We start from the raw sequence: 24,378 nt of genomic DNA, 5'->3' as shown, positions 1-24,378 counted from the left end.
ATAATCTAAAGCAGAAGTCTTCTTGTTTATCAACCCCCACCCCTCCCCTTCCCTCTGTTCCCTGATCCCCCATCCACCCACCAATTAAAAAAATAATATGTATACATTTTCCGTCGCCTTTTTTCCTTTCAGTTTTCTGTCCTGTATAAGTATTGCAGCATAAATGTTTTTTTATTTATTTTGTTTGTTATTATTTTAAACAATGCTAGCCTCTTGAATTAAAAGTTACACTTTAAGGGCCAGATTCACAAAAGAGATACGACGGAGTATCTCAGATACTCCGTCGTATCTCGCAGAGTATCTATGCGACTGATTCATAGAATCAGTTACGCATAGATAGCCAGAAGGTGTAATTGTTTTACACTGTCGGATGTTAGGATGCAGTACCGCGGCCGCCGCTGGGGGGAGTTTGCATCGTAAACCAGCGTCGGTTATGCAAATTAGGAGTTACGGCGATCCACGAAGATTTTTCCCGTCGTTACGTCGTCGCAAGTATTAGATTTCCTTTGCAAAGATAGGGCACCTTTAATATGGTGGAAAAGTACTCCACCATGTTAAAGTATGCCCGTCTTTCCCGCGTCGCTTTAGAATTTTTTTTTAATTTTTTCTTTTTCCCGGCATAAGTGCTTTGTTGACGTTGCGATTCTCAAAACGTCGGCGCGTCGTAATTTCGCGCAAAGAACGTCGGGAAATTTGCGACGGGAGCATTCACAGTACGTCCGGCGCGGGAGCGCGCCTAATTTAAATGGTACCCGCCCCATTTGAATTGGGCCGCCTTGCGCCGGACGTGTTTACGATACACCGCCGTAAATTTCCAGGTAAGTGCTTTGTGGATCGGGCACTAAATCTGAAAACTTGCGGCGGTGTAACGTAAACGAGTTACGTTACGCTGCGCCCAAGCTACGTGAATCTGGCCCTAAGCGCCTGTATATTCATAGAGAAAAAAATAGGTAATAAATATTTGCCCTTTGAGAACGTCACGTGTGACGAAACATGTCAGGGCGGTGCTACGTACTGACGTCACTACGCATTCACGTGACCCCGGAAGCACGGGTGTTCGCCTAGAGTTCTTTATGCCGGCTTTTTAATGAATACAATTTTTTAATGTCTGTATGGATTTTTTTTTGCCATTTGGAATAAATGAACAAGCGTATTTGAGGTAATACAATATTTAAGTCTTATTTTTGATTCCCTCACACGCTACTATCCTATTGGAGGAGTATTAGGCCCTTGTTTGGGCAAGGAGATCTTACTTCTTTCACCCTAACGGAGAAGAGAGATTATTGGCAGGAAGCACTTTTGGATCCCAACATTGTGATGTCTTTGGACGAACCCAAGACCCTGCAGAGGGTTTGATCTGCAGAAGCTGCTGACCTTGCCAATAGTGGAGGTCCACCACATCTGGTAAGGTTACCTATTACCTATAATCATCTATCACTTTTATTTCAACTTTTTCTGCGTACTCATGGACTTCATTTGTCCTGATCATTTTGGAATTGGACTATCCTTGATAATAGGAGTCTCTTTTCAGTCACTACATATTTTACATTTTTCACCTTGAAATTTCTGTTCTCCAATGTTTATTTTTTTATTCACCTATATGATTGTAGCACATCTATTTATATAAAATATAGTGTGAACCTAGAGCTTTAGGATATTTTTCTATTAGCCTAGGTTTTTTTTTTTTTTTTGCACATACAGCTGTTCCCTTTGGTGTGTGTATGTGAGTCCAGCAAGTGTATGGCAAGTTCTGGCTGGATACATTGCCACAAGTTGATGTGATACCATTTGTCTCAGTTATTTGCACACTGTTTATCTATTGTTAGTTTGTAGTGTGACTATTTTTTCTTTATACATTTTCTCGCATGGTTTCACATGTATATTGTGTCGCAGCTTAGTTTTCATTAGTATTGTTTCAAGTTGTCATTAGAGCAATATTAACCCCTTTTCTTACAATAAATATTTACAGTATTGATAATTTTACTGTTCTGCTTAGCAGAAAATTAGGATAATTCTTGAAAAAAAAAATCACATTTACAACTATTTGTACTGACGTGCTCTTGTAATATTACCACTTCCTAAGGTAGATGTTGCTATATATGGAACTCCTTTTCCTGAAATGCAGACATAGCAAAAACAAATTTATCAATGCCATGGATTTCTGCTAACAATACAGTTTATTTACAGGCTCAAGCCAATGACTTTTATTGAGTGGTAGGTCATCGCAGGAAATCACAGTCCTTGCTAAACAGTTTATGAATCATAATCTGCATGAATAAAACTGTCAAGGAATGCTTTCTTTAGACTGGTCTTATGCTATGAGTTTTTTTTTTAGCAATGCAAATACCTACTGGAATTGCATTTGTGTCATTCAGGGTTTGAACTTGCAGCCAAATGTTCTAAGAAGGAATGGATAAAAGATTGTTTTTTGCATCTGACATGAACTCCCAATGCTGCCAGCCAAAGGTACCCAATCATATGGTGGAAAATTATGTGACTGAGTCATATATGGGGACGTCGCTACTTTTGGCTGCATCTATCTATATGTGTATATTAGACATGTGCATTTGTTTTCGTCCAAATGCATTTTCGTCTGAATTTCAGGTATTTTCGTTATCGTTTTAACAAACGATAATGAAAGCACAGAAAACGAAAAACGAAAGATCCGACATAAACAAATGCTTTATTTTCGTTTTTGTTGCGGTCCAATGTGCCTAACCTTAACTCTATTAGTCCAATATTATTCTACATAAAGAGAAAAGATTCGACATTATAGAGACATAAAGAAGAGTAGACATAGAGAGAAAAGATTCGACATAGAGGGACTTGAAGATTCGACGAAGTAGCTAAAAACATACGATCGCAGCAAGCGGACATTTATGGTGAAATGCTCGGCCCATAGGCTATAGAAGAATTCTAATGTTGGTTGACTAGTAATAATAATTAATAAATATAATTATTATTAGTCATACAACATTCAAATTCTTCTATAGCTTGTAGGCGGGAACATTTAACCGGTAATGTACGATTGCGGCATTGTAGTTTCGATGCTCTGTCAAATCTTTTTTTTTTTTAAAGATTCTTTCGAATCTTCTTTTTTTTTTTTAAAGATTCCGTCAAATCTTCTGTTTTTTTTTCTTTTTAGATTCCGTCAAATTTTCTTAGGACATTCGACAGGCACCATAAGCCTTCAATGACAGATTTGACCTTAATTAATTTGGATTTTTAACAAAAAATGAAATAAATAAAAACGAATTTCGGGAGTAACTAAATACATTTTTTTTTTCGGACGAAAACGAAATATTTCAGTGTGCACATGTCTAATGTATATGATCATCAATTAACACTTCTACTGTGCTCTCTACAGCCTGAACATTTGGACTGGGTGCCAAGTGTTTGAACCTGTATGATGCAACCAAACTCATGAGAGGCCAAACTCAAAAATCAAAATGCCCATGTCTGAAAAAATCTTGGTGGGTGGCCTGATTGTCCAGTCAATGGGAATGTATATTTTGTACTACCCTCTATACAAAAAAGTAAACAGGCTCAATAAATGAATCAACTTTCTTGCCTATCAAAGTGTTCCTCCTCCATGAAAAACAGATAAATGATGAGGAAAAAATGTAGACTAGTTATGTTTGTTTGTAAATACAAAATAACATTTTATGTATTATCCTTTTTACCAGTTTTTGCATTTTAAAGCCCAAGTTAACTCTTAGTTTAAAACAACTAAATAAGCTCCACGTGCATCCAAATAAAAAGTGATTAGCGTGCCCTAGTGACACATATATTTTCAGCTGCAACACAGTCAATTGGAAGTCGCCAATTCTCAAGCCGGGTGCATTGTATTCTGGTAAATGAGAAACTGATGGTGACAATAAATTACGTACATGACACATTTTTCTTTGGCAGCCCTGGGTAGATTATTTTTGTCTAACGCATCTACCTACATGCTTTCTATAAGTATAGAAAGAGAGGAGGTGTTCACTGACTCATATCACACATTTGTATTGGCCACATCCCTAGGACAATACACAAAGTGTTGAAATGTAAAAAAGGTTTATTAGAAACAGGTACACACAATGGCACTTAATGGTAGTACACGTCACAAGCACCTAATATACATATAAAAAGACAAGTGAACAGATACAAAACAATAAAACAGCACATATGCCACACAGGGTGTGACAAATAGACAGAAAACTCTCCTAATAGATGATTGATAAATGACCAATGCGTTTCTGGAAATAGACCGTCATCAGGGACCACAGATGAAGAGTAGTGTTCCTCAAGCCTCAGGCACCTGTACACTGGGGGATAACGCCATTCCTTGACCCTGCTGCTTTGAATCTTGAGATTGAATGGGTCTATTTAGACTCCAATAGGGATCCAGGGTATTTTGGACTGGGATATGGGCAGGACGTGATCTGGTATCAACACACCGGAAGGCCCTGGGCCCACTTATTCCCCGTCCCTCTGGGCTTGAGGAACACTCAGATGCACATCCTATCTTTATATTTGCAGGCAGCCAGGGAGGGTCTATACCCATGAAATGACTTGGTTTGTGTGAAAAAAGAACCACGACTGCACTACTCTTCATCCGTGGCCCCTGATGACGGTCTATTTCCAGAAACACGTCGGGCATTTATCAATCATCTATTAGGAGAGTTTTCTGTCTATTTGTCACACCCTGTGTGGCATATGTGCTGTTTTATTGTTTTGTATCTGTTCACTTTTTATATGCACATTAGGTGCTTGTAACGTGTACTACCATTAAGTGCCATTGTGTGTACCTGTTTCTATAAAAACCTTTTTTACATTTCAACACTTTGTTTGGCCTTCAAAGTCCCACTTAGGGGGAGATATTCTCTTTTTTCTGTAAGTATAATCCAACATTCTGGGTCAACATACTTACAGTGAGCCTTTGAGACAGAGATGCCCCCCCCCCTTTTTTTTTCTCATCTTCTTCTCCTCTATCACTTTCCTATCTATATTTCTGGACTCTCTCCACTAAAGCATTGTCCTTTTTTCTTTTTATTTGTATGCCTTCGAGCAGGGGCATTGCTAGGTCTACAAAAGACCTGGGGCTAGAGCCCATAGCCGCAAAGTAAAGAAAGTCATACGCTTGGGCAGGCATACTCATGTATATAATATAATGACTATATATTGTGACAGGAAGTCAGGTAAATCTGTGGGTGTTGTCACTGATGGGACATACATTTCTGCCTTGTTTAGACGATACACAGATGGTTATCGGGCGTCGGCTACAAACGTAGCCAGAGAAAGGCTAAAGGCCGTTGAAAAACCTCAGCTGTTCAGAATGAGGCAATTAAAGGCCTCTATAAGAAGTCCAGCGGGTTACCACTAATTGCTGCATCACTTCTAAGGCTGTGTGAGTAGGAGAGCAGTGCCAGAAGGTCTTCTGTGGAGGTGAGGAGACCATTGATTTTTTCTGTGTGAAACAAAATCAAAAGACTATTGTTTTGTGCTGTATGACCAGCACTGTCTACCCAGCAGTAGGCTGTGTTAGACTTCATAGATAGGTTCCTGTGTGGAAGGTAGACGCCCAAAGTGGCTAGAGTTTATTTTATGTTTTGATTTTGTTTATGCTGTTTGAATGCTTGCAATTGTTTTCCAGCAAGATGGAAAAATAAACCAGAAACTTTGTTTTCAACCATCTTCGACTGCCAGTCTGTATATATTCAGTGTGTGTGGTGAACCCATCCAAGTGGTCACACACCCCGCTACCAAGCTAACCCCTCACAATATATATATATTGTCATTACATCATGGTCCCCAGAGAGCCCCCCACTTGCATCAGGGTCCCCAGATAGTCTTCCCCTTACATCATGGTGCCCATAGAGCCATTCCTTACATAAGGGCCACCAGAGAAAAGGCAAGCAGTGAGAGATGATGTTGCTGCCTTTAAACAATGCTTAATTGGTACTAAGGGGCCCAAAGTGTGCCAAAAAATACCCTCCCCCCCACACCATTACACCACCACCACCAGCTGAACCATTGATACAAGGCAGGATGAATCTATGCTTTCATGTCGTTTAGGCCAAATTCTGACCCTTCCGTCTGAATGCTGCAGCTGAAATCGAGCCTGTGTGAATTGTAGCCTCAGTATCATGTTCTTAGCTGACAAGAGTGGAACCTGGTGTGGTCTTCTGCTGCTGTAGCCCATCTGCGTCAAGCTTCAATGAGTTTTGCATACAGAGATAGTATTCTGCATGCCTTGGTTGTAATGAGTGAGTATTTGAGTTACTGTTGCCTTTCTATCATCTCCAACCAGTCTGCCCATTCTCCTCTGACCTCTGACATCAACAAGGAATTTTCGTCCACACAACTGCCGCTCACTGGATATTTTCTCTTTGTCTGCCCATTCTCTGTAAACCCTAGATATGGCTGTGTGTGAAAATCCCAGCAGATCAGCAGTTTTTGAAATACTCAGACCAACATATCTGGCACCAACAACCATGCCAGTCTTTCTTCCTCATTCTGATGCTCGGTTTGAATTTCAGCAAATCATCTTCACCACATCTAGATCCCTAATCGGATTGAGTTGCTGCCATGTAACTGGCTGATTAGCAAATTGTGTTACCAAGAAATTGAACAGATGTACCTAATAAAGTGGCCAGTGAGTGTATATTGAACATTATGTGCAGCCCTTTGGTGATATCAGGGGTTGAGGCCCCCTTTAGCTCATAAAGCAATAACCGTTGCTTTAAATATTCACAGAACATGCTGTAGCAAGTGCCTTCTGTTGAACACATCCATAAAAACATTAATTCCAAACTGGCAGTGGCAGCAACTGATGCAGGCTAAGCTCACAAAGCGTCGGATGCTGCCATCCTTTCCTTGAATATGCATCGAAGAAGAAAAAAAATGAAATCTGGCCAGGATTTGGCAAAGAGGTGGCTTGCAGTATTTGTGTGATACATGCAGGAGCCCGGGCAGAGTCAAAACATCCTTACAATCCTTTTATCATATTAACAAAAGGTCAACCTCATCCGTTTAAGCCATGTTCCCAATTTCCATAAAGGGAAGATAATGCGTGTGCATGTATAAGGTTACAGCGTAAGCAAAAAAAGGAGAATTGCGGACAGCTCTCGTGATAGGTGAGCGGAGAGTAATGACAGATCCCACTTATCTATGAAAGCTGCTAATTAGACAGGGTTCATACAATATCGGAGAGCTGACTACGCAGCATATGTTAGAGTGGGATAAGAAGATGTCTAAGAAAAACTGAATGGTTCGATAATGTCACTGTGCTGATTAGCATTGTCTTGAGCTGGAATTGTCGAACGGTAAATTTAATGTCTGAACCTTTTAGTTATTTCTCATCACAACACTATGGTACAAGGTCAGCAGCCAAGACGTTGGCATCATCTAAAGGGGAACTCCAGCCAATAAACTCTGAGCTGCTGAAATGCCTGCGCTGAAGGTTAAAATCTGCTTTCAGCGGGTGTGCTTGTTTTTAGTTGCAGCATTGTGCGGATGGGGAGAAGGGAGACTTGCATTGCATTGTGGGTAATAGTTGGTTTTCTTACTAATATTATTATTATATAGAATTTTTATAACGCCAACAGTTTGTGCAGCACTTAAATAAAGGGAGACAGTATATTGTAGTTACAATACAAAACAAGAGGGTAGGAGGGCCTTGCTCCAGACTAGGGATGAGCCCAATTTTTGAGTCGAGACCCGACAATTCATCCAGCCACGATCAGTTTTAAATGACTTTTTTCCTTTAGAAATGTCATTTTGCTGCGGGACTGTTCTAAACATGGGAAAATGTGCCACTTTACAGTTATACTAGAGACCCCCAGGTATGAAATTTAAAGGAATATTTCACTTTTAGGGCCAGATTCAGGTACATTTGCCGCGGCGTAACGTATCGCATTTACGTTACACCGCCACAAGTTTTACGGGCAAGTGCTTGATTAAAAAAGCACTTGCCTGTAAAGTTGCGGCGGCGTAGCGTAAATCCCTCTGGCGCAAGCCCGCCTAATTAAAATTATCCGGGTAGGGGGTGTGAATCATTTAAATTAGGCGCGTTCCCGCGCCGAACGTACTGCACATGCTCTGTTTTGAAATTTCCCGCCGTGCTTTGCGTGAAATGACGTCGCACCAACGTCATTTTTTGAACTTCGACGTGCATTACGTCCTTTCCTATTCACGGACGACTTACGCAAAAAATAAATAAATTTGAAATTTGACGCGGGAACGACGGCCATACTTTAACATGGCACGTCTATCTATACGCCACAGAATAGCAGCTTTAACTATACGCCGGGAAAAGCCGACTAGCAACGACGTAAGAGAATGCGACGGCCGCACGTACCTTCGTGGATCGACAGAAAATGCTAATTAGCATACCCGACGCGGAAAACGACGCAAACTCCATTCAGCGGGCGCCAAAGTATTGAACGTACGATCCGAAGGCGTACGAAGCCGTACACCTGTCGGATCGAAGCCAGAAGCTGTCGTATCTTGGTTTGAGGATTCAAACTAAAGATACGACGCAGCAAATTTGAAAGTACGCCGGAGTATCAGTAGTTTTCAAAACCTTTTTTGCATTGATACATGTCCCCTGGGGCAGGACCCGGGTCCCCAAACACTTTTTTTGACAATATCATGCATAAGCCTTTAAATTAAGCACTTTTGGTTTTTCATGTTCGTGTCCCATAGACTTTAACGGTGTTCGCATGTTCAAACACATTTTTTGCCTGTTCGCAAGTTAATTTTTTCATCAGCCTAGGCCAATATGTATTCTTCTACATATTTTTGGTAAAAAAAAAAATCACAATGACTTTATATTGATTGGTTTGCACAAAAGTTATAGCGTCTACAAAATAAGGGATATATTAATGGTATTTTTAGTATATTTTTTTTCTACTAGTAATGACAGTGATCTGCAATTTTTAGCAGGACTGCGACATTGCAGCAGACAGATCGGACACTTTTGATACTTTTTTGGGACCAGTGACACTTATACAATGATCAGAGCTAAAAATAAGCACTGATTACAGTGCAAATGACACTGGCAGGGAAGCTGTTAACACTAGGGGGCGATCAAGGGAGGTGTTTATAACTGTGGGGGGAGTGTACTGACAGGGTGTCGAGATCGCTGTTCCTGATCAGTAGGAACAGCAGATCTCTCTTTACTTCCCTGACAGAACGGGGAACTGTCTGTTTACATTGACAGATCCCCCGTTCTGTTTCTCTCAGGAGCAATTGTGGGTGCCCAACGAACATCGTGGCTGACGGCCACGTGCATCGTCTCCTACGTCAAGCGGGCACGCACCTGCAAAGTCTATTTAAAGGGCCACCTTACAGCTATGGTGATTTGCCCAGTAGAGCCAACCGTATTGAAAAAAATTGCCTGGTCATGAAGGGGGGGGGGGGGGAATCTTCCGGAGGTCAAGTGGTTAAACAGACTCTAAATCAAGGTCCCTTTTTGTTTTACATCACAGCTTTCCCCGTACTCAGACTGAATATGATTACAAAACTCCATTCCCTCTCAGGAAATCCATTCTTTGGCTGTATCAGGATTCAGGAAGCCTTATTTGAATGTAACATTTCCTTCGCAAACCTGTCTGAGACATCACTACCCAGAGGTGGTTTCATCGATCTGTAGCTTATGTGTTATCACTCAATATTATCACCTTTTAATGGTTTATCAGGCTTTTCACTCACAGAAATAAAAAAATAAAAAACTTCCAAGACTGACATGCGATAACTCATTAAAGGGTGATAATATAGGTTTTAAACACCCAGTAAACAATATACTCCAGTATGGTAGGAATAAGTAGCTAATAACACAACAGTGTAGAAAAAGCACATTTCACCAAGGTAATTCACATTCAGGCGTTCCTTTGACAACCTGACTTTCACACTACCGTTAAGCATGCAATTTCCAAATCTATTAGACATCTCTTGATCTGCTCTTCTGTCGCATTGTATTGAACCAGCTGTGAGTGGGTAAATAAATGGATTTACTGACCTGTCAGGAAATCAGGGTCGGGAACAGGCTCAGATATCTCTTCGTGACACTGAGTTTCTGATGGTACGGTGGTAACAAGAAGGCCATCTGGCAGCTGGTGCTCCAAACCGCGAGCAAAGTTATTTTGTCTGAAACAGAAAAAAAAAGATCAATGCTAGTGAAGGATTGGGCAGGGAAATTTGGTTCCTAATGATTCTTCAAGTGTAGCGCACATGTATTAATACATTTGTGATAAGAGATAGCAAATAGTGGTAAAGAGTGATGAGCGGCAAACTTCAAATCATATAGCTGAATTTTGGTTTGTACTAACTTATGCCCCGTACACACGATCGGAATTTCTGACGGAAAAAGTCAGATGGACTTTTTCCATCGGATTTTCCGATCGTGTGTAGCCCGATCGGAGTTTTTTCATCAGAAATTCCGATGAATTCCATCTGAGTTTAGATATAGAACATGATCTATTTTTTTTCGTCGGAATTCCGATGTGATTTGGCCAGGCAAAAGCCTGATCGTGTGTACGCAGCATTAGAAGTAGACTCTGGGCACATTTCTAACTGGGTCCTATTGAGGTATCACATTTTACTAATAGGCAGATAGTTTACTGCTATGTGATAAATGGCTTCACATATATTTTTTTACCAATCTGTATAACATTACCTTATTGTCCTATTTACTTATTACTTACTACTGGTTAGTCACATTTGTGGGAAACATAGGATGCCTTGATGAATTTATATATTGACAATTAATAATTGCAGTTATTCCATATATGTAGAAATATTTACAGTTTAACTGACACTCTTGCATGTGTGCTAAGAGTTAGGCCCCATACACACGGGAGGATTTATCCGCGGATACGGTCCAGCGGACCGTTTCCGCGGATAAATCCTCTCGAAGATTTCAGCAGATTTCTCTGCGATGGAGTGTACTCACCATCGCATTGAAATCCGCGCCAAAATCCTCTGGCGATGACGTGTCGCGCCGTCGCCGCGATTATGACTCTGCGACGTGCGCGATGCTGTCATATAAGGAATTAGACGCATGCGGTGGATCTCTTCGGACGGATGGATCCGGTGAGTCTGTACAGACCAGCGGATCCATCTGTTGGGATGGACTCCAGCAGATGGATATGTTCTGCATGTCAGCAAATATCCGATCTGCTGGAATCCATCCCAGGGGAGATATATCCGTGGAAACAGATCCGCTGGCGTGTACACACCATAGGATCTATCCGCTGAAACCCATTTGCTGGGATTTAACTGCGGATGGATTCTATGGTGTGTACGGGGCCTTAGTTTACTTAATTCCTCTTAATCAACACATGGTCATTATTTGGGAACTCATTGCAGGCGCCGACTCTTCTGTCCCTTGGAGGGCGTCAACAGTGTGGCTCCTTGTAAATCCCTCGGGTTGGGCTCCTCCCTCCTGGGGAGGTGGGGGCAGCCATGGAGACCTCCAGATCATTCAACGGCTTTTAATATTTCTGGTCACGTGATTACTCTTTTCATTCTTCAGCTGTGTATATTCCATTATGGTTTATTCAAATGTGATGTATGATGATATGCTTCTTAAATTCTGTAGATATTTAATGTATTTTTTAGAGCCAATTATACCTCTGAATAAGACCATACACAGGTCGAAACGCGTCAGGTTCTCACACTATATAGCATTATGTAATGTAACTAGGGTTGTCCCGATACCGATACTAGTATCGGTATCGGGACCGATTCCGAGTATTTGCGGGAGTACTCGTACTCCCGCAAATACCCCCGATACCAGAATAGAATACTTCCCCGCCGCCGCTACGACGCGTCCCGGCGCATCCCCGCTTGGTTCATACGGGCGGGGAACATTACAGCATTCATTTGAATAGCTGTAGTCTTTCCCGCCCCGCCGCGTATAGACACTCCCCCTTGCTCGGGTGAACTGTCCAATCCGGAGCAAGGGGGAGTGTCTAAACGCAGCGCGAAGCGAATCATTACAGCTATTCAAAGCTGTAATGTTCCCCGCTGTGTAGTGTGTACAGCTTCTGTGTGCAACGGCGGACTAAGCAGGGGGCGTCAGGCCGACACCCCCCCTCCGTGACTAAAGCATGGCGCGGCCGCGGTGACAGCATGATTGATGGCACGGCATGGCAGACTAGGTAAAACACAGGCTGGGCTATTCAGGGGGGGGGTGGTGTTTGCGAGCCGTACCCTAGTTATACCCGCCACCCGGGACCCGCCGCAATGATCCCCTTCTCCATGGCAGCGCAGCGCCGCAGCTCTGATACTATCGGCTCAGCTGTGACTGTCTCTGTCTGACAGTCACACAGCCGAGTGTGAAGCTGCGGCGCCGCCTCCCACCTCCTCCTCCGTACAAGTGCTCTGCTCTGTGGGGCGCGCTGAGTCTGAAGACAAGGGGGTGTCAGTCACTCTGCACTATTGTAAGGGGGGGGGGTGTTCTGTATTGTGGGGGGAGGGTGTTCTGTATATGAGGGGATGTTCTGTATATGAGGGGATGTTCTGTATATGAGGGGATGTTCTGTATTGTGGGGGGAGGGTGTTCTGTATGGGGGGGGGTTCTGTATTGTGTGGGGGGGGGTGTTAGTATAGGGGGGTTTTGTATATGAGGGGGGGGTTCTGTATTGTGGGGGGGTGTTAGTATAGGGGGGGTTCTGTATAGGGGGGGTTCTGTATTGTGGGGGGGTGTTCTGTATATGAGGGGGGGGTTCTGTATTGTGTGGGGGGGGTGTTAGTATAGGGGGGTTCTGTATATGAGGGGGGGTTCTGTATTGTGGGGGGGTGTTAGTATAGGGGGGGTTCTGTATAGGGGGGGTTCTGTATTGTGGGGGGGTGTTCTGTATATGAGGGGGGGGTTCTGTATTGTGTTAGATGCCTCTGTCTGTGTGTCCCCCGCCGTGTACCGCTCCGGTCCCCGTCCATGCTCTATTGCTGTACCCAGCAGTGCTGTGCATCAGTACCCCTCCATGCTCCGCTCGTGTCCCCCGCCGTGTTCTGCTAGTGTTTCCCCCGCCGTGCTCCGCATCGGTCCCCCTCCATGCTCTTCTCCGGTCCTCCGCTCCCCTCTGTGTACCGCTCTGGTCCCCGCCGTCCTCCACTCCCCTCTGTGTATCGCTCCGGTCCCCCGCCGTGCCCCCCCCCCCCCCTCTGTCCTCGATCTGTCAGGATGGAGAGCAGAGGAAGGAGCCCTTTTCTGAATGAACAGTCAGTGATCACTGACTGTCCATTCATAACTGAGCATCATAACTGTGTAACGATGTCTCAGTTTATGGATGTAGAGAAGCCGCTGTCTCCTTTACATTCATTTACAGCGCAGTTGAGCCTGCAGAGAAAGGGACTGGGGAATCTGTGTCCTTAGTCCCTTTCTCTGTCTTAAATAGGAGATATTAGGGGTCTGTTAAGACCCCCAATATCTCACCAAAGCCCCCCCAACAGAGCTGCTAAAAACAAAAAAAATAATTGTAAAAATAATAAAGTTAAATAAAAAAAAAAACTGACACCGCCCCCCCCCCCAAAGAAAGCATTGTGTGTGTGTGTGTGTGTGTGTGTGTGTGTGTATGTATATGTATATATATATATATATATATATATATATATATATATATATATATAGTAAAGAATATTAAAAAAAATGAATTGTAAAAAATAACTGACAGTCCAAGCGTCAGTACTGCATATTACTGCCACTGTCAAAATAAAACTTAAAAAAAAGTATCGGTATTCGGTATCGGCGAGTACTTGAAAAAAAGTATCGGTACTCGTACTCAGTCCTAAAAAAGTGGTATCGGGACAACCCTAAATGTAACGATGTGTATAATTGTGTTTGTATGCTGTATTGTGGAATATGTATTGTATCATTGGACCAGAATTCATATCTGGTATTTTAATTATAATATGACATCAGACATTTTCTTAATAAATCATTTTTATAGCGCTATCTATCCTACTTTCTTGACCCTGTTACATTGCTGTTAAAAAGCCCCAATGGGAAAACTTTTCCATATGATCTTTTTTCGGGGTGTGCAGCTCATACATCTCTCCTACACGTGTCTTTCCCATATCTGTATAATACTTGCCTAGATCCTAGTCCTATTCAGGACTGTCTTCCTGCACAAACTAGAAGGCTGCCGCTTTCATGTCAGGGCAACTTTCAGTGAGCGCTGCACCGGAGTGGTCATTTTTGCAATCCTCCACCTCACTCCTTACTTTCTGCTCTCCAGCTACATTGGTCGGGCCCGGGGGAGGGGGGCAGGCTCAGAGAGGTCATACTGTTAGGTCCCATGGCTTAATGAGAATTGTAAGGAGAGCACCTGTGTACTGCTCTGCCTGTGCGTGGCTCACCAGACTACTTTTCCCGAGCATGCACCTTTCCTCTTCGGCCGCCAATCTCATCGAGACTCTAAGTGTAGGCACAGATTGGAGGGAGATTGGTCATGCAGCCCTGTCATCACTCGCCCCCAGCTTAAATCCACTCGCCAAATGCTAGTAGGCAAGTGGAAATTTTGAGGGCTGTGTTATATAATAAAAGCTTATGATTTTTTATATGTCCGATTCCTACTTTTTTTCTATTACAGATATTGCCTATGAGTGTCAAATATTTTTGTCTAACTTCAAAGAAGCTCAAATGCTGAATTTGAACCCCATTAAATACATGGAAACTGAATTTGTCAAATTCAAAATGCCCTTTTTTGGGCTAAAAGGCAAAGGAGTATCAAAAATAACATGGGGATGGGCTTTAGGAAACGTGTCATTTATAGCTTCTTAAAAAAAAAAAAGAAAAAAAAAAAGCAGAGCACAGACCCATTCAAGAGTCTGGTATGTATTTTGGGCAAAGTTTGGAGGGGTCTGTATGCTGTTTTTTACTTTTTTAAACTGAGCATATATATTTTTTTAATTGGTAAATTTAACTTTTACTGCATAGAACCCCCCCCCCCCCCATATATATATATATATATATATATATATATATATATATATATATATATATATATATATATATATATATATAAACAATTGTGGATTGTGCTAACTACTATTCCCAATTAAATTACATTTTGTCGTGCAAAATATGTATATAAATATGTGGGTACATATATCAGACCCTTTGAGTCTGGTATTTTAAGGGGGTGGAACATCATGCAAATAAAATAAACAAACAAAAATTCTTGAGATTCTTGAGGTTCCCCAGGACATCTAAACACTTGTGACTTTTATATCTGATTTTCAACTCCAGGCAAACAGGCAATGGTTTGGGCAAATCGTCCACCAAAGTTTAGTCCAAACGTAGGTTTGGACCAAACCGTCAACTCATGCCTAGTGATAAATATAATTTAAAGGAGACCAGTACAAGGATAAATATAGAAGATGTCATTACTGTTTTACTTCTGAAACTATTATGCACCGTACACACGATCGGAAATTCCGACAGCAAAAGTCCGATGTGAGATTTTGAACGGAAATTCCGACCGTGTGTATGCTCCATTGGACTTTTGCTGTCGGAATTTCCGTCAGCAAAAGATTGAGAGCTGGTTCTCAAATTTTCAGATTTTTACATCCGATCATCTGTAGCAATTCCGACGTGCAAAATTCCGATGCATGCTCGGAAACAATTTGACGCATGCTCGGAAGCATTGAACTTAATTTTCTCGGCTCGTCGTAGTGTTGTACGTCACCACGTTCTTGACGTTCGAAAGTTCAGAGACCTTTTGTGTGACCATGTGTATGCAAGCCAGGCTTGAGCGGAATTCGGTTGGAAAAACCATCCAAGGTTTTTCCAACAGAATTTCCGATTATGTGTACGGGGCATTAGTTGCCTGGCTAGTACAATATGATGACTGAAGATGGATTACAGTAGTGAGGCTCTAGGCAAGGCAAGAACATTGCACCCCACCCCATCACTTTGATTCACAGATTGGCATTCATAAAGATGGCAGTAGGCACAGAGAAGTTGCCTAAATAGCACTGAACGATTGTGACCATCAGACACCGAGTAACAGGCAAGTAAGTAGACAGATGCGACCAACTGCACTATCACCTTGGTTCACTGCAAGAGCATGAAGGTTGTAGCTGGCACCTCTGGACATCCACCTAGGCTTCTTTCTAGGTTGCCCTGTGGATGATCTAATTATGTGCCATTGGTTTCCACACTTTCTAAAACAGTGGTATAAAACTAGTTTGCATAAAGCATATTCAGAGCTCTTTATCTGCATACTTGTTCAAGTGTCTTCATTTACACTCCTGGTTTTGTAAATGCTTTTCTTCTAGCAGGCATTTGGGCACATTTAGGTAATTTATTTATTTTATTGGGCAGAATATTCATTTATTCTGGACACTGAAATGAAAAAATGCTGACGTGCCAAATGTTTCTAGCTCTTAGGCACGTTTAGATGCATTTAGGCTTTTCCAACCATGTAAACAATAGGGCAGGGATAGAGGCTTCCATCATTGCAAATATATGGCTATGATATATACCTCCTACTCATTTATGTAGGGTGCGATGGTAGATGGTATCTGAGGCCCCTTTATTGTTAGCTGTTCCAATATAATTTGGGTATCTTTTGTTCAACTGGGAACACTACGTCACAGTAATTTGCTCCTGTGTACATATTGTGTTTAACCACTTCAGCCCCGAAAGAATTTACCTCCTTCCTGACCAGAGCACTTTTTTGCGATACGGCACTGCACCTCTTTAACTGACCATTGTCCGGTCTGCACCAAGAACAAAATTGATGTCCTTTTTTTTCCACAAATAGAGCTTTCTTTTGGTGGTATTTTATCACATCTGCGTTTTTATTTTTTGCGCTTTAAACAAAAAAAGAGCGACACTTTAAAAAAAAAAGCAATATTTTTTATTTTTTGCTATAATAAATATCCCCCAAAAATATATATATAAAAAAAATGTCTTTCTCAGTTTAGGCCAATATGTATTCTTCTACATATTTTTGGTAAAAAAAATCGGTTTGCACAAACGTTATAGTGTCTACAAAATAAGGTATAGTTTTATGGCATTTTTATTATTATTTATTATTAGTAATGGTGGTGATCTGCGACATTATGGCGGACACATCGGAGACTATTTGACACTATTTTGGGACCATTGTCATTTATACAGCGAACAGTGCTATAAAAATGCGGCAAGCGGTTAAAGTGTATGTACAGTAACAACGTTGTATATTAGATTTAGATAGCGTAATGAAGGGTTGGATCCCCTATCAATTAAATTTTTGCTGTCTGTTTTCCATTGGGAAAACTTCTCTTCAATAACCGTTCCATGGGTGCAACATGGAAGTGAGAGGCAAACCCTACAATGTGAAAATAATTACTCTCTTGGACAGTTGACAATGTCGTCATTGGAAGATCTCCCCTTACTTCTTGTTCTGGAAACAACTCTTTTGAATTTCCCACCCCATTTTGTCTCTGGGACGGTGGGCATCTCCCTAATGAAGAAAAAACAGCAATTCAAACTTGACAAGGGTTCAAATGTATCCCTAATCTATCTAATGGTTTTAAAACAAGGTTTGGCTATATACACAATTTAACCCTTACTGGATGAGCAGATTTATCAGGTCTGATCGTGTTTATGGCCACATTTATTTCTACTAAATTAAAAGATGTCCTAATTGACTTATGGAGTAATTATAATATTAACTATTAGGCCTTACATAGAGTTAATTAAAGGGCATATTTTGACTCTAATGCCTTTGCATGTGCAGATTTAGCACAATTAAATGGATTGCTAGGTTAATTGCACTATATGCATTATAGAACTGCAGGATAGAAGATAAAATAGAGAATTGACAGTAAATAACAATATACAGTACATCTAAAGATGTAATGTTTCCTATGAGTTTAATAGTAGGGTTTGTATATTTTCTTAAGGTTTCACAAGTTTTATTCACAAAGAGATAAACATGGCTTGACCTGGTTGAAAACAGACTTCATTGACGTCTATGTTAAATGCACTGCGACTATATAGTCACTGTGTTGATATGAAAGGGATAATAGACCTTGAAAGCTGCTTGTTATCTTTTTTTTTGGTCCATTATCCTTTTGATGCAAACACACTGAATACAGATGATTCATTTAACAATGGGCTTGAGGATCCATATTTTAACTCTGTCCAAGCTGGGGTCAGACAAAGTACCTCCAGACAATGCTGAATTGTTGGAGTAATTGTCAGGGCTGTGGTGAAATTTATTACAAAACATTTTTGATGTGTTCGCTGTGACAGAGATGAGATCTTTTTGATGGAGACAAATAGATGGACTGGACAATCGCAGGCTGGCATTTTGAGAGGTAAATTGGGGGGAAAAAGAAAAAAATTGCATCGGTCATAACCACTTCAATGTTATTCGAATTTCCAGCCTTAAATGACAGTTTTACTTTGGCTGGTTGCTATAGCTTATATCAAATTCCTTATAGTTCTTTACCCAGAAAGGTCCTCTTGTACATCTATTGCATATCCACAATTACAACATTTCCATTTAGCCAGTTTGCAAATAAACATCCAACTTTGCACATTTTGCAATGGAAAACTAAAGTAAACCTACGCCTTCCACATAAAATATTCTTAATAACTCTATCCTACTATGGTATAAAATGGTGTAAAATACGATACCAGTGGCGGCTGGTGCTCAAAATGTTTGGGGGGGGGCGAAGAAACAGAAAAAAAAACATCAATTGCAGCCACTGTGCCCTTCAAATGCAGCTACTGTGCCAAACGCAGCTACTGTGCCATCAAACGCAGCCACTGTACCTATAAATTGACGCCACTGTGCCATCAAACCCAGCCACTGTACCCATAAATTGCCGCCATTGTGCCATTAAACGCAGCCACTGTACCCATAAATTGCCGCCACTGTGCCATCAAACGCAGCCACTGTACCCATAAATTGCCGCCACTGTGCTATCAAACGCAGCCACTGTACCCATAAATTACCACCACTGTGCCATCAAACGCAGCCACTGTATCCATCAATTTCTGACACTGTACCCATTAATTGCCACCAGTGTGCCCCATCAGATGCTACCAGTGTGCCCATCAATTGCCGCTATTGTGCCCCATCAGATGCTGCTAGTGTGCTCATCAATTGCTGCTACTGTGCCCCTTCAGATGCTGCCAATGTGCCCATCAATTGCCGCTATTGTGCCCCATCAGATGCTGCCAATGTGCCCATCAATTGCCACTACTGTGCCCCATCAGATGCTGCCCCACACTTACCTGGCTCGCACGTCCTCCATGTCCTCTTCCGCCCAATCACAGCGCTTGACATTTCAGGCAATCAGGTGACCGGTAACAGACCCGGCAACCTAATTGGCTGAGAGGCGTGTTAGCAAAGCAAATTCTTTTGCTTTGCTAACACACAGCTGAGCGAACAGATATAACCAACATTTTTGGTTGCCTCTCAGGCAGTTCCAAAAAAAAACCCTGCCTTTGTAATTCAGGTGCCCGGCACCCGAAAAGGGGTGGGACACCTGAATAGGGGGTGTCAGCAGCGACCATAGATAGATTCATGCAATGCATGAATCTATGTATGGGTATAAGCTAAAATTAGCATGCCAATTTCCATGAGCAGAGACAACATGTGTGCCAGGCCAGCCGGCTGATACCAAGTCCCCAAAGTCCGGGATATCAGGCACAAAAAGGTGACTCGAGTACTGTATAAGCCAAGGGGGCATTTGCAGCAGAAAAACTTGGCTTATACTCAAGTATATACGGTAAGCAATTGCCATGTTTGTTTCTTTATTAAAATATTTTCTTCACACTTTCCTCCATCTTTTGTAGCCTCTCAGCGCTGCTATAACCACTTTCCATTTTTCAGGTCAGGTGTCCTGCACTGTAGTCTTTATTGGAAGAGTATGTGAATGAGCGACATTACAGGACCATCATTGAGAAAGGGAGAGTGTGTTGCCATCCCCTAACAGTCACTCAACAAGGATTTCTATGGCATGATCACCTCCCTTCGGAGACTGGGGCGCAGGACAGTATTTCAACATGATAACGACCACAAACACACCTCCAAGACAACCACTACCTTGCCAAATAATCTGAGGGTAAAGGTGATGAACTGGCCAAGCATGTCTCCAGACCTAAACCATATTGAGCTTCTGAGGGACATCCTCAAATTGAAGGTGGAAAAGCGCAAGATCTCCAACATCCACCAGCTCTGTGATGTCGTCATGGAGGAGTGGAAGAGGACTCCAGTGGCAACCTGTGAAGCTCTTGTGAACTCCATGACCAAGAGGGTTAAGGCAGCGCTGAAAAATAATGGTGACCACTGAAAATATTGACACTTTGGACCCAATTTGGACATTTTCCCTTAGGGGTGTACTCACTTTTGTTAGCAGCGGTTTAGACATTAATGGCTGTGTGTTGAGTTATGTTGAGGGGACAGCAAATTTACACTGTTATACAAGCTGTACACTCAGTACTTTACATTGTAGCAAAGTGTAATTTCTTCAGTGTTGTCACATGAAAAGATATAATAAAATATTTACAAAAATGTAAGGGGTGTACTCACTTTTGTGACATACTGCATGTCATACATTCAAATTCAGTAGTATGTGGCCAGTCCTCTAAATACATTTTCAGAAAGAAGAAAGAGGTAAACTTTTCCCTACTGACACTGTGGGATTGTTCAGTAATTTACAGCACTCAGGTTATTGACTTCCATAACTGAGCTGAGAACTGGATAGAGCCTTTATCTGAAATTAGCCAGACTGACACTGATTAGTTGTTAAAGGAAGAACTGCCATATGTATTTTCGATGAGTGTCAATGACAGCCTTTCCCCTAAGAACAACAACTTCTCAACACAACTGGTTTATGATGATTGATGCTTCATGCAATCATTAACTCTCACATAGAAAAGAAAGATGAACTCCAGGCAAACATCAATACACTGTTGAAATACTTATATGTGAACTTCTTTATCTGCCAAAGAAATTTTCATTTTTTTCTGGCCAGTCTTGTGATCCAGACACTGCTGCTACACTAAATAGTCAAGAAAACAACTCTGCCCTTTCTTGCTTTAGTTTCATTGCTTTCAGGGTCACCTAATTTTTCTATGGACAGAAGGATTGCTGATTTATTGTCCAATGAGCAGGCTGGACACATAGAGGTGACATGGAAAAAATGGAAAGGTGAATTTAAAAAAAGTGGGGTCACATGCCTACCTGTGCAGTGTGGTGAATGTGTGTAAATCACAAGACAGGCTGAACAAAATTACAAATCCATTGGTAAGCAAAACATATATACACTGTATGTACCGTATATTACTTGGTTGTCTGGATTTCAACTTTAAAGCGATGAGGGTTGTACAGTATATCACTCCTTATTGCCTTATGCCACGTACAGACGGTCGTTTTTTTGTGATGAAAAAAAACGTAGTCGAACATGCTTGAATTTTTTGTGTCGTTTTTCAAAACGTCGTTTTTTGTGTCAATTAAAATGATAGTGGGTGGGCAAAACGACGTTTAAAACAACGTTTTTAAACCCGCACATGCTCAGAAGCAAGTTATGAAGCTAGCTTCAATGGAAAAGAGTGCTGAACGTAACCGCGCTTTGCTAGAGCATTTTGAAAAAACGATGGTGTGTAGGCAATGTCGTTTTTGAAAATGAAGTTTCAAAAACGTCGTTTTATTTCATGATTTAAAACGTCTGTTTTTTTCATCACAAAAAACGACCGTCTGTACTCGGCATCAGTCTGTCGTGGCATCAAAATGTGGACTTGTGCAATTAGTTTTGGCACAAATATAAATTTGGATGAATTTTTGGTTATTTGGATGTATTTAAATCTCCAAATGAAATAGTAAAGAATTTCGCTGAAATTCATTAAATTTTGTTTCATATATTCGTTTTCTAACAAATTCCAAATTTTCTAACTATATGAATAGGGATTGAAGGAAAAATTATCGACCGATTAAAATTCTGTGTGAAGAATAGGGATGAGCTTCGAGTTTGAGTCGAACTCATGTTCGACTCAAACATTGTCTGTTTGCCTCGGAACACCCTGTAAAAGTCTATGGGAGAAATCTAAAGTGCTAATTTTAAAGGATAATATGCAAGTTATTGTCCTAAAAAGTGTTTGGGGACCTGGGTCCTGCCTCAAGGGACATGTATCAATGCAAAAAAAGTTTTAAAAACTGTCATTTTTTCAGGAGGAGTGAATTTAATAATGCTTAACGTGAAACAATAAAAGTGAAATATTCCTTTAAATTTCGTACCTGGGGGGTGGGTGTATAGTATGCCTGTGAAGTAGCGCATGTTTCCCGTGCTTAGAACTGTCCCTGCACAAGAGTTCCCCTTAAAATCCACACCAGACCTGAAAGGTCTGAAATGGATATTTGGGGGGAACCCCACGTCATTTCTTTTTTTTTTTTCTTGACGGCGGGGTTCCCTTTAATATGCATACCAGACCTGAAGGGCCTGGAAATTGAATTTGGGGGGAACCCCACGCTTTTTTTATTTTTATGAATGACTTTTCTCTGAATTGCCGGGAGCCGACAATACATTATAGCCGCGAGAGATTTTAACAGGGCTTAAGATCATGGATGTTTGTAGATACAGGGATTTTAGTGTTAGGGTTGACTTCTACTTTCATGCCAGCTTGGTTAAGGTCTTTTGTATGGGTTTGGTTTGGATATATGGGTTGGGTCGAGATTACAGAGGGCTCAATGGATAAATTTAAAGACTCAAACTGACCTGACCTTTTCTAATGAGAAATCAGGCAGTACAAAAGGCGGATGAACAGAGGCTGCAATCAACGAGTATGGCTAGCTTTACACGGGTATTTGCAGGCATCACAGGGTGCTGCAATTCATAAAATATTTTAGTCCAAGATAAGATTTTAGGGTATTCCCTCTTTCAGGTGTACCGACCAGCTAGGTCAAGGCACATCAGGCCTTGGTAGTTAGGGTATCGCATTTCCAAGTGAAGACTCTGACCACAAGTTTACTTTAAGCAAGGCAACTAGAGTAAACCCAATAAATGTGTTGTATTTCGCTTCAGCCTTCACAGACAAACTTTTAAATGTATTTCATCAAAAAGAATAAATATATTTATTACTCACCTAAATGTTCCTTTCAGTAGTTGCCCTGACGAAATGTCCTTGGTCTTATTATTGTAGCCATAGAAAAGCTCTCCAAAGAGGGTCTGGTTCATCGGCATCTCAGGACTCTCTCCACAGTGCGCTCCACCGGGACAGGGCTCTGTGACCAGATGACATGACAGCCCATCAGGACCCAATTTATAATCTTCAATACAGCTGCAGGAGAAAAACATACATAAGGTCAAATCAATTATTGATTCTATACACTAAACTACAGAGCTTTAGCTATTTCTTGTCATCAGCAAATACGTGCCTTCTTTGTTACGATATGATCAGAGGCATGTAGAGGAAAAAAAATCAAAGACATAATTGCTGGGTGTGCTCATTAAGAGAGAAAAGAACACGGGTCTGACCTTAATGATAATTAAAACAGAACATTAATGAAATAAAATCCATATATTGAGTAAAAGCGGTCTTGACACCCACACTTAAAACCACATATGCCTTTAAAATAAATATGTACTCATGGCCAAGTGTGAACAAATTCATTCTGTCCAATCTAAGAGCCAGAAAAACTGTCAACAAGAAAAAAAAAAGGATTTTAAAAAGGTTAAGCAGCAACGGAAATGATTTGGTAATAACCATTACATGACCCCTGGGGTTTGTATAGTTCTGCTCAAAACTTGCACTTCTGCTCCAGAAAAAAAAAAAGATTTACTATGTCCATAACATTGTGTCCTACTGATATTTTTACTGCCCATTTAATCTTCCAGTTTTTACTGCCCAGGTGAATGCATTAAATATGGGCTGTCACTGTTCTAGTAGACATTCTCTGCAATGAACATGAGGGTTCAGAGACTATGGTGCCTTGGTGCAAAATCTTAACCACTTAAGGGCCGAGACTCTTTTTCAGACTCAATGTTTGAAAGTTAAAAACACGTTTTTTTGCTAGAAAATTACTTAGAACCCCTAAACATTATAAAAAAAAATCTAACACCCTAGAGAATAAAATGGCAGCCATTGCAATACTTTATGTCACACCGTATTTGCGCAGCGGCCTTCCAAGCGCACTTTTTTTGGTAAAAATAAAAAATTTGTATTAAAAAATAAGACAACAGTAAAGTTAGCCCAATTTTTTTTTTTGATTGTGAAAGATAATGTTACGCCGAGTAAATTGATACCCAACATGTCACGCTTAAAAAAAGCCGGCTCGTGGAATGGCAACAAACTTTTACCCTTAAAAATATCCATAGGTGACGTTTAAAAAATTCTACAGGTTACATGTTTTGAGTAACAGAAGAGGTCCTAGGGCTAGAATTATT

General features: G+C 41.2%; 1 protein-coding gene across 1 annotated transcript in view; it reads right to left on the bottom strand.

Annotated features, from left to right (window-relative positions):
* The window catches only part of ASTN1 (astrotactin 1), a 796,876-nt gene that overhangs the window by 112,441 nt on the left and 660,057 nt on the right, over positions 1-24,378 (bottom strand). The window contains exons 13-14 of the mRNA XM_040360365.1: positions 23,078-23,272; positions 10,007-10,134 (exon numbers count right to left, since the gene is read on the bottom strand). Of these exons, the coding sequence (XP_040216299.1) occupies positions 10,007-10,134; positions 23,078-23,272 (323 nt within the window). The remainder of the gene's footprint in view (positions 1-10,006; positions 10,135-23,077; positions 23,273-24,378) is intronic.

This window comes from Rana temporaria, chromosome 7 (assembly GCF_905171775.1).
Source record: "Rana temporaria chromosome 7, aRanTem1.1, whole genome shotgun sequence".
Taxonomy (NCBI): Eukaryota; Metazoa; Chordata; class Amphibia; order Anura; family Ranidae; genus Rana; species Rana temporaria.
The sequence above is the reverse complement of the archived record's forward strand: the minus strand, read 5'-3'. Positions and strand labels throughout refer to the sequence as shown.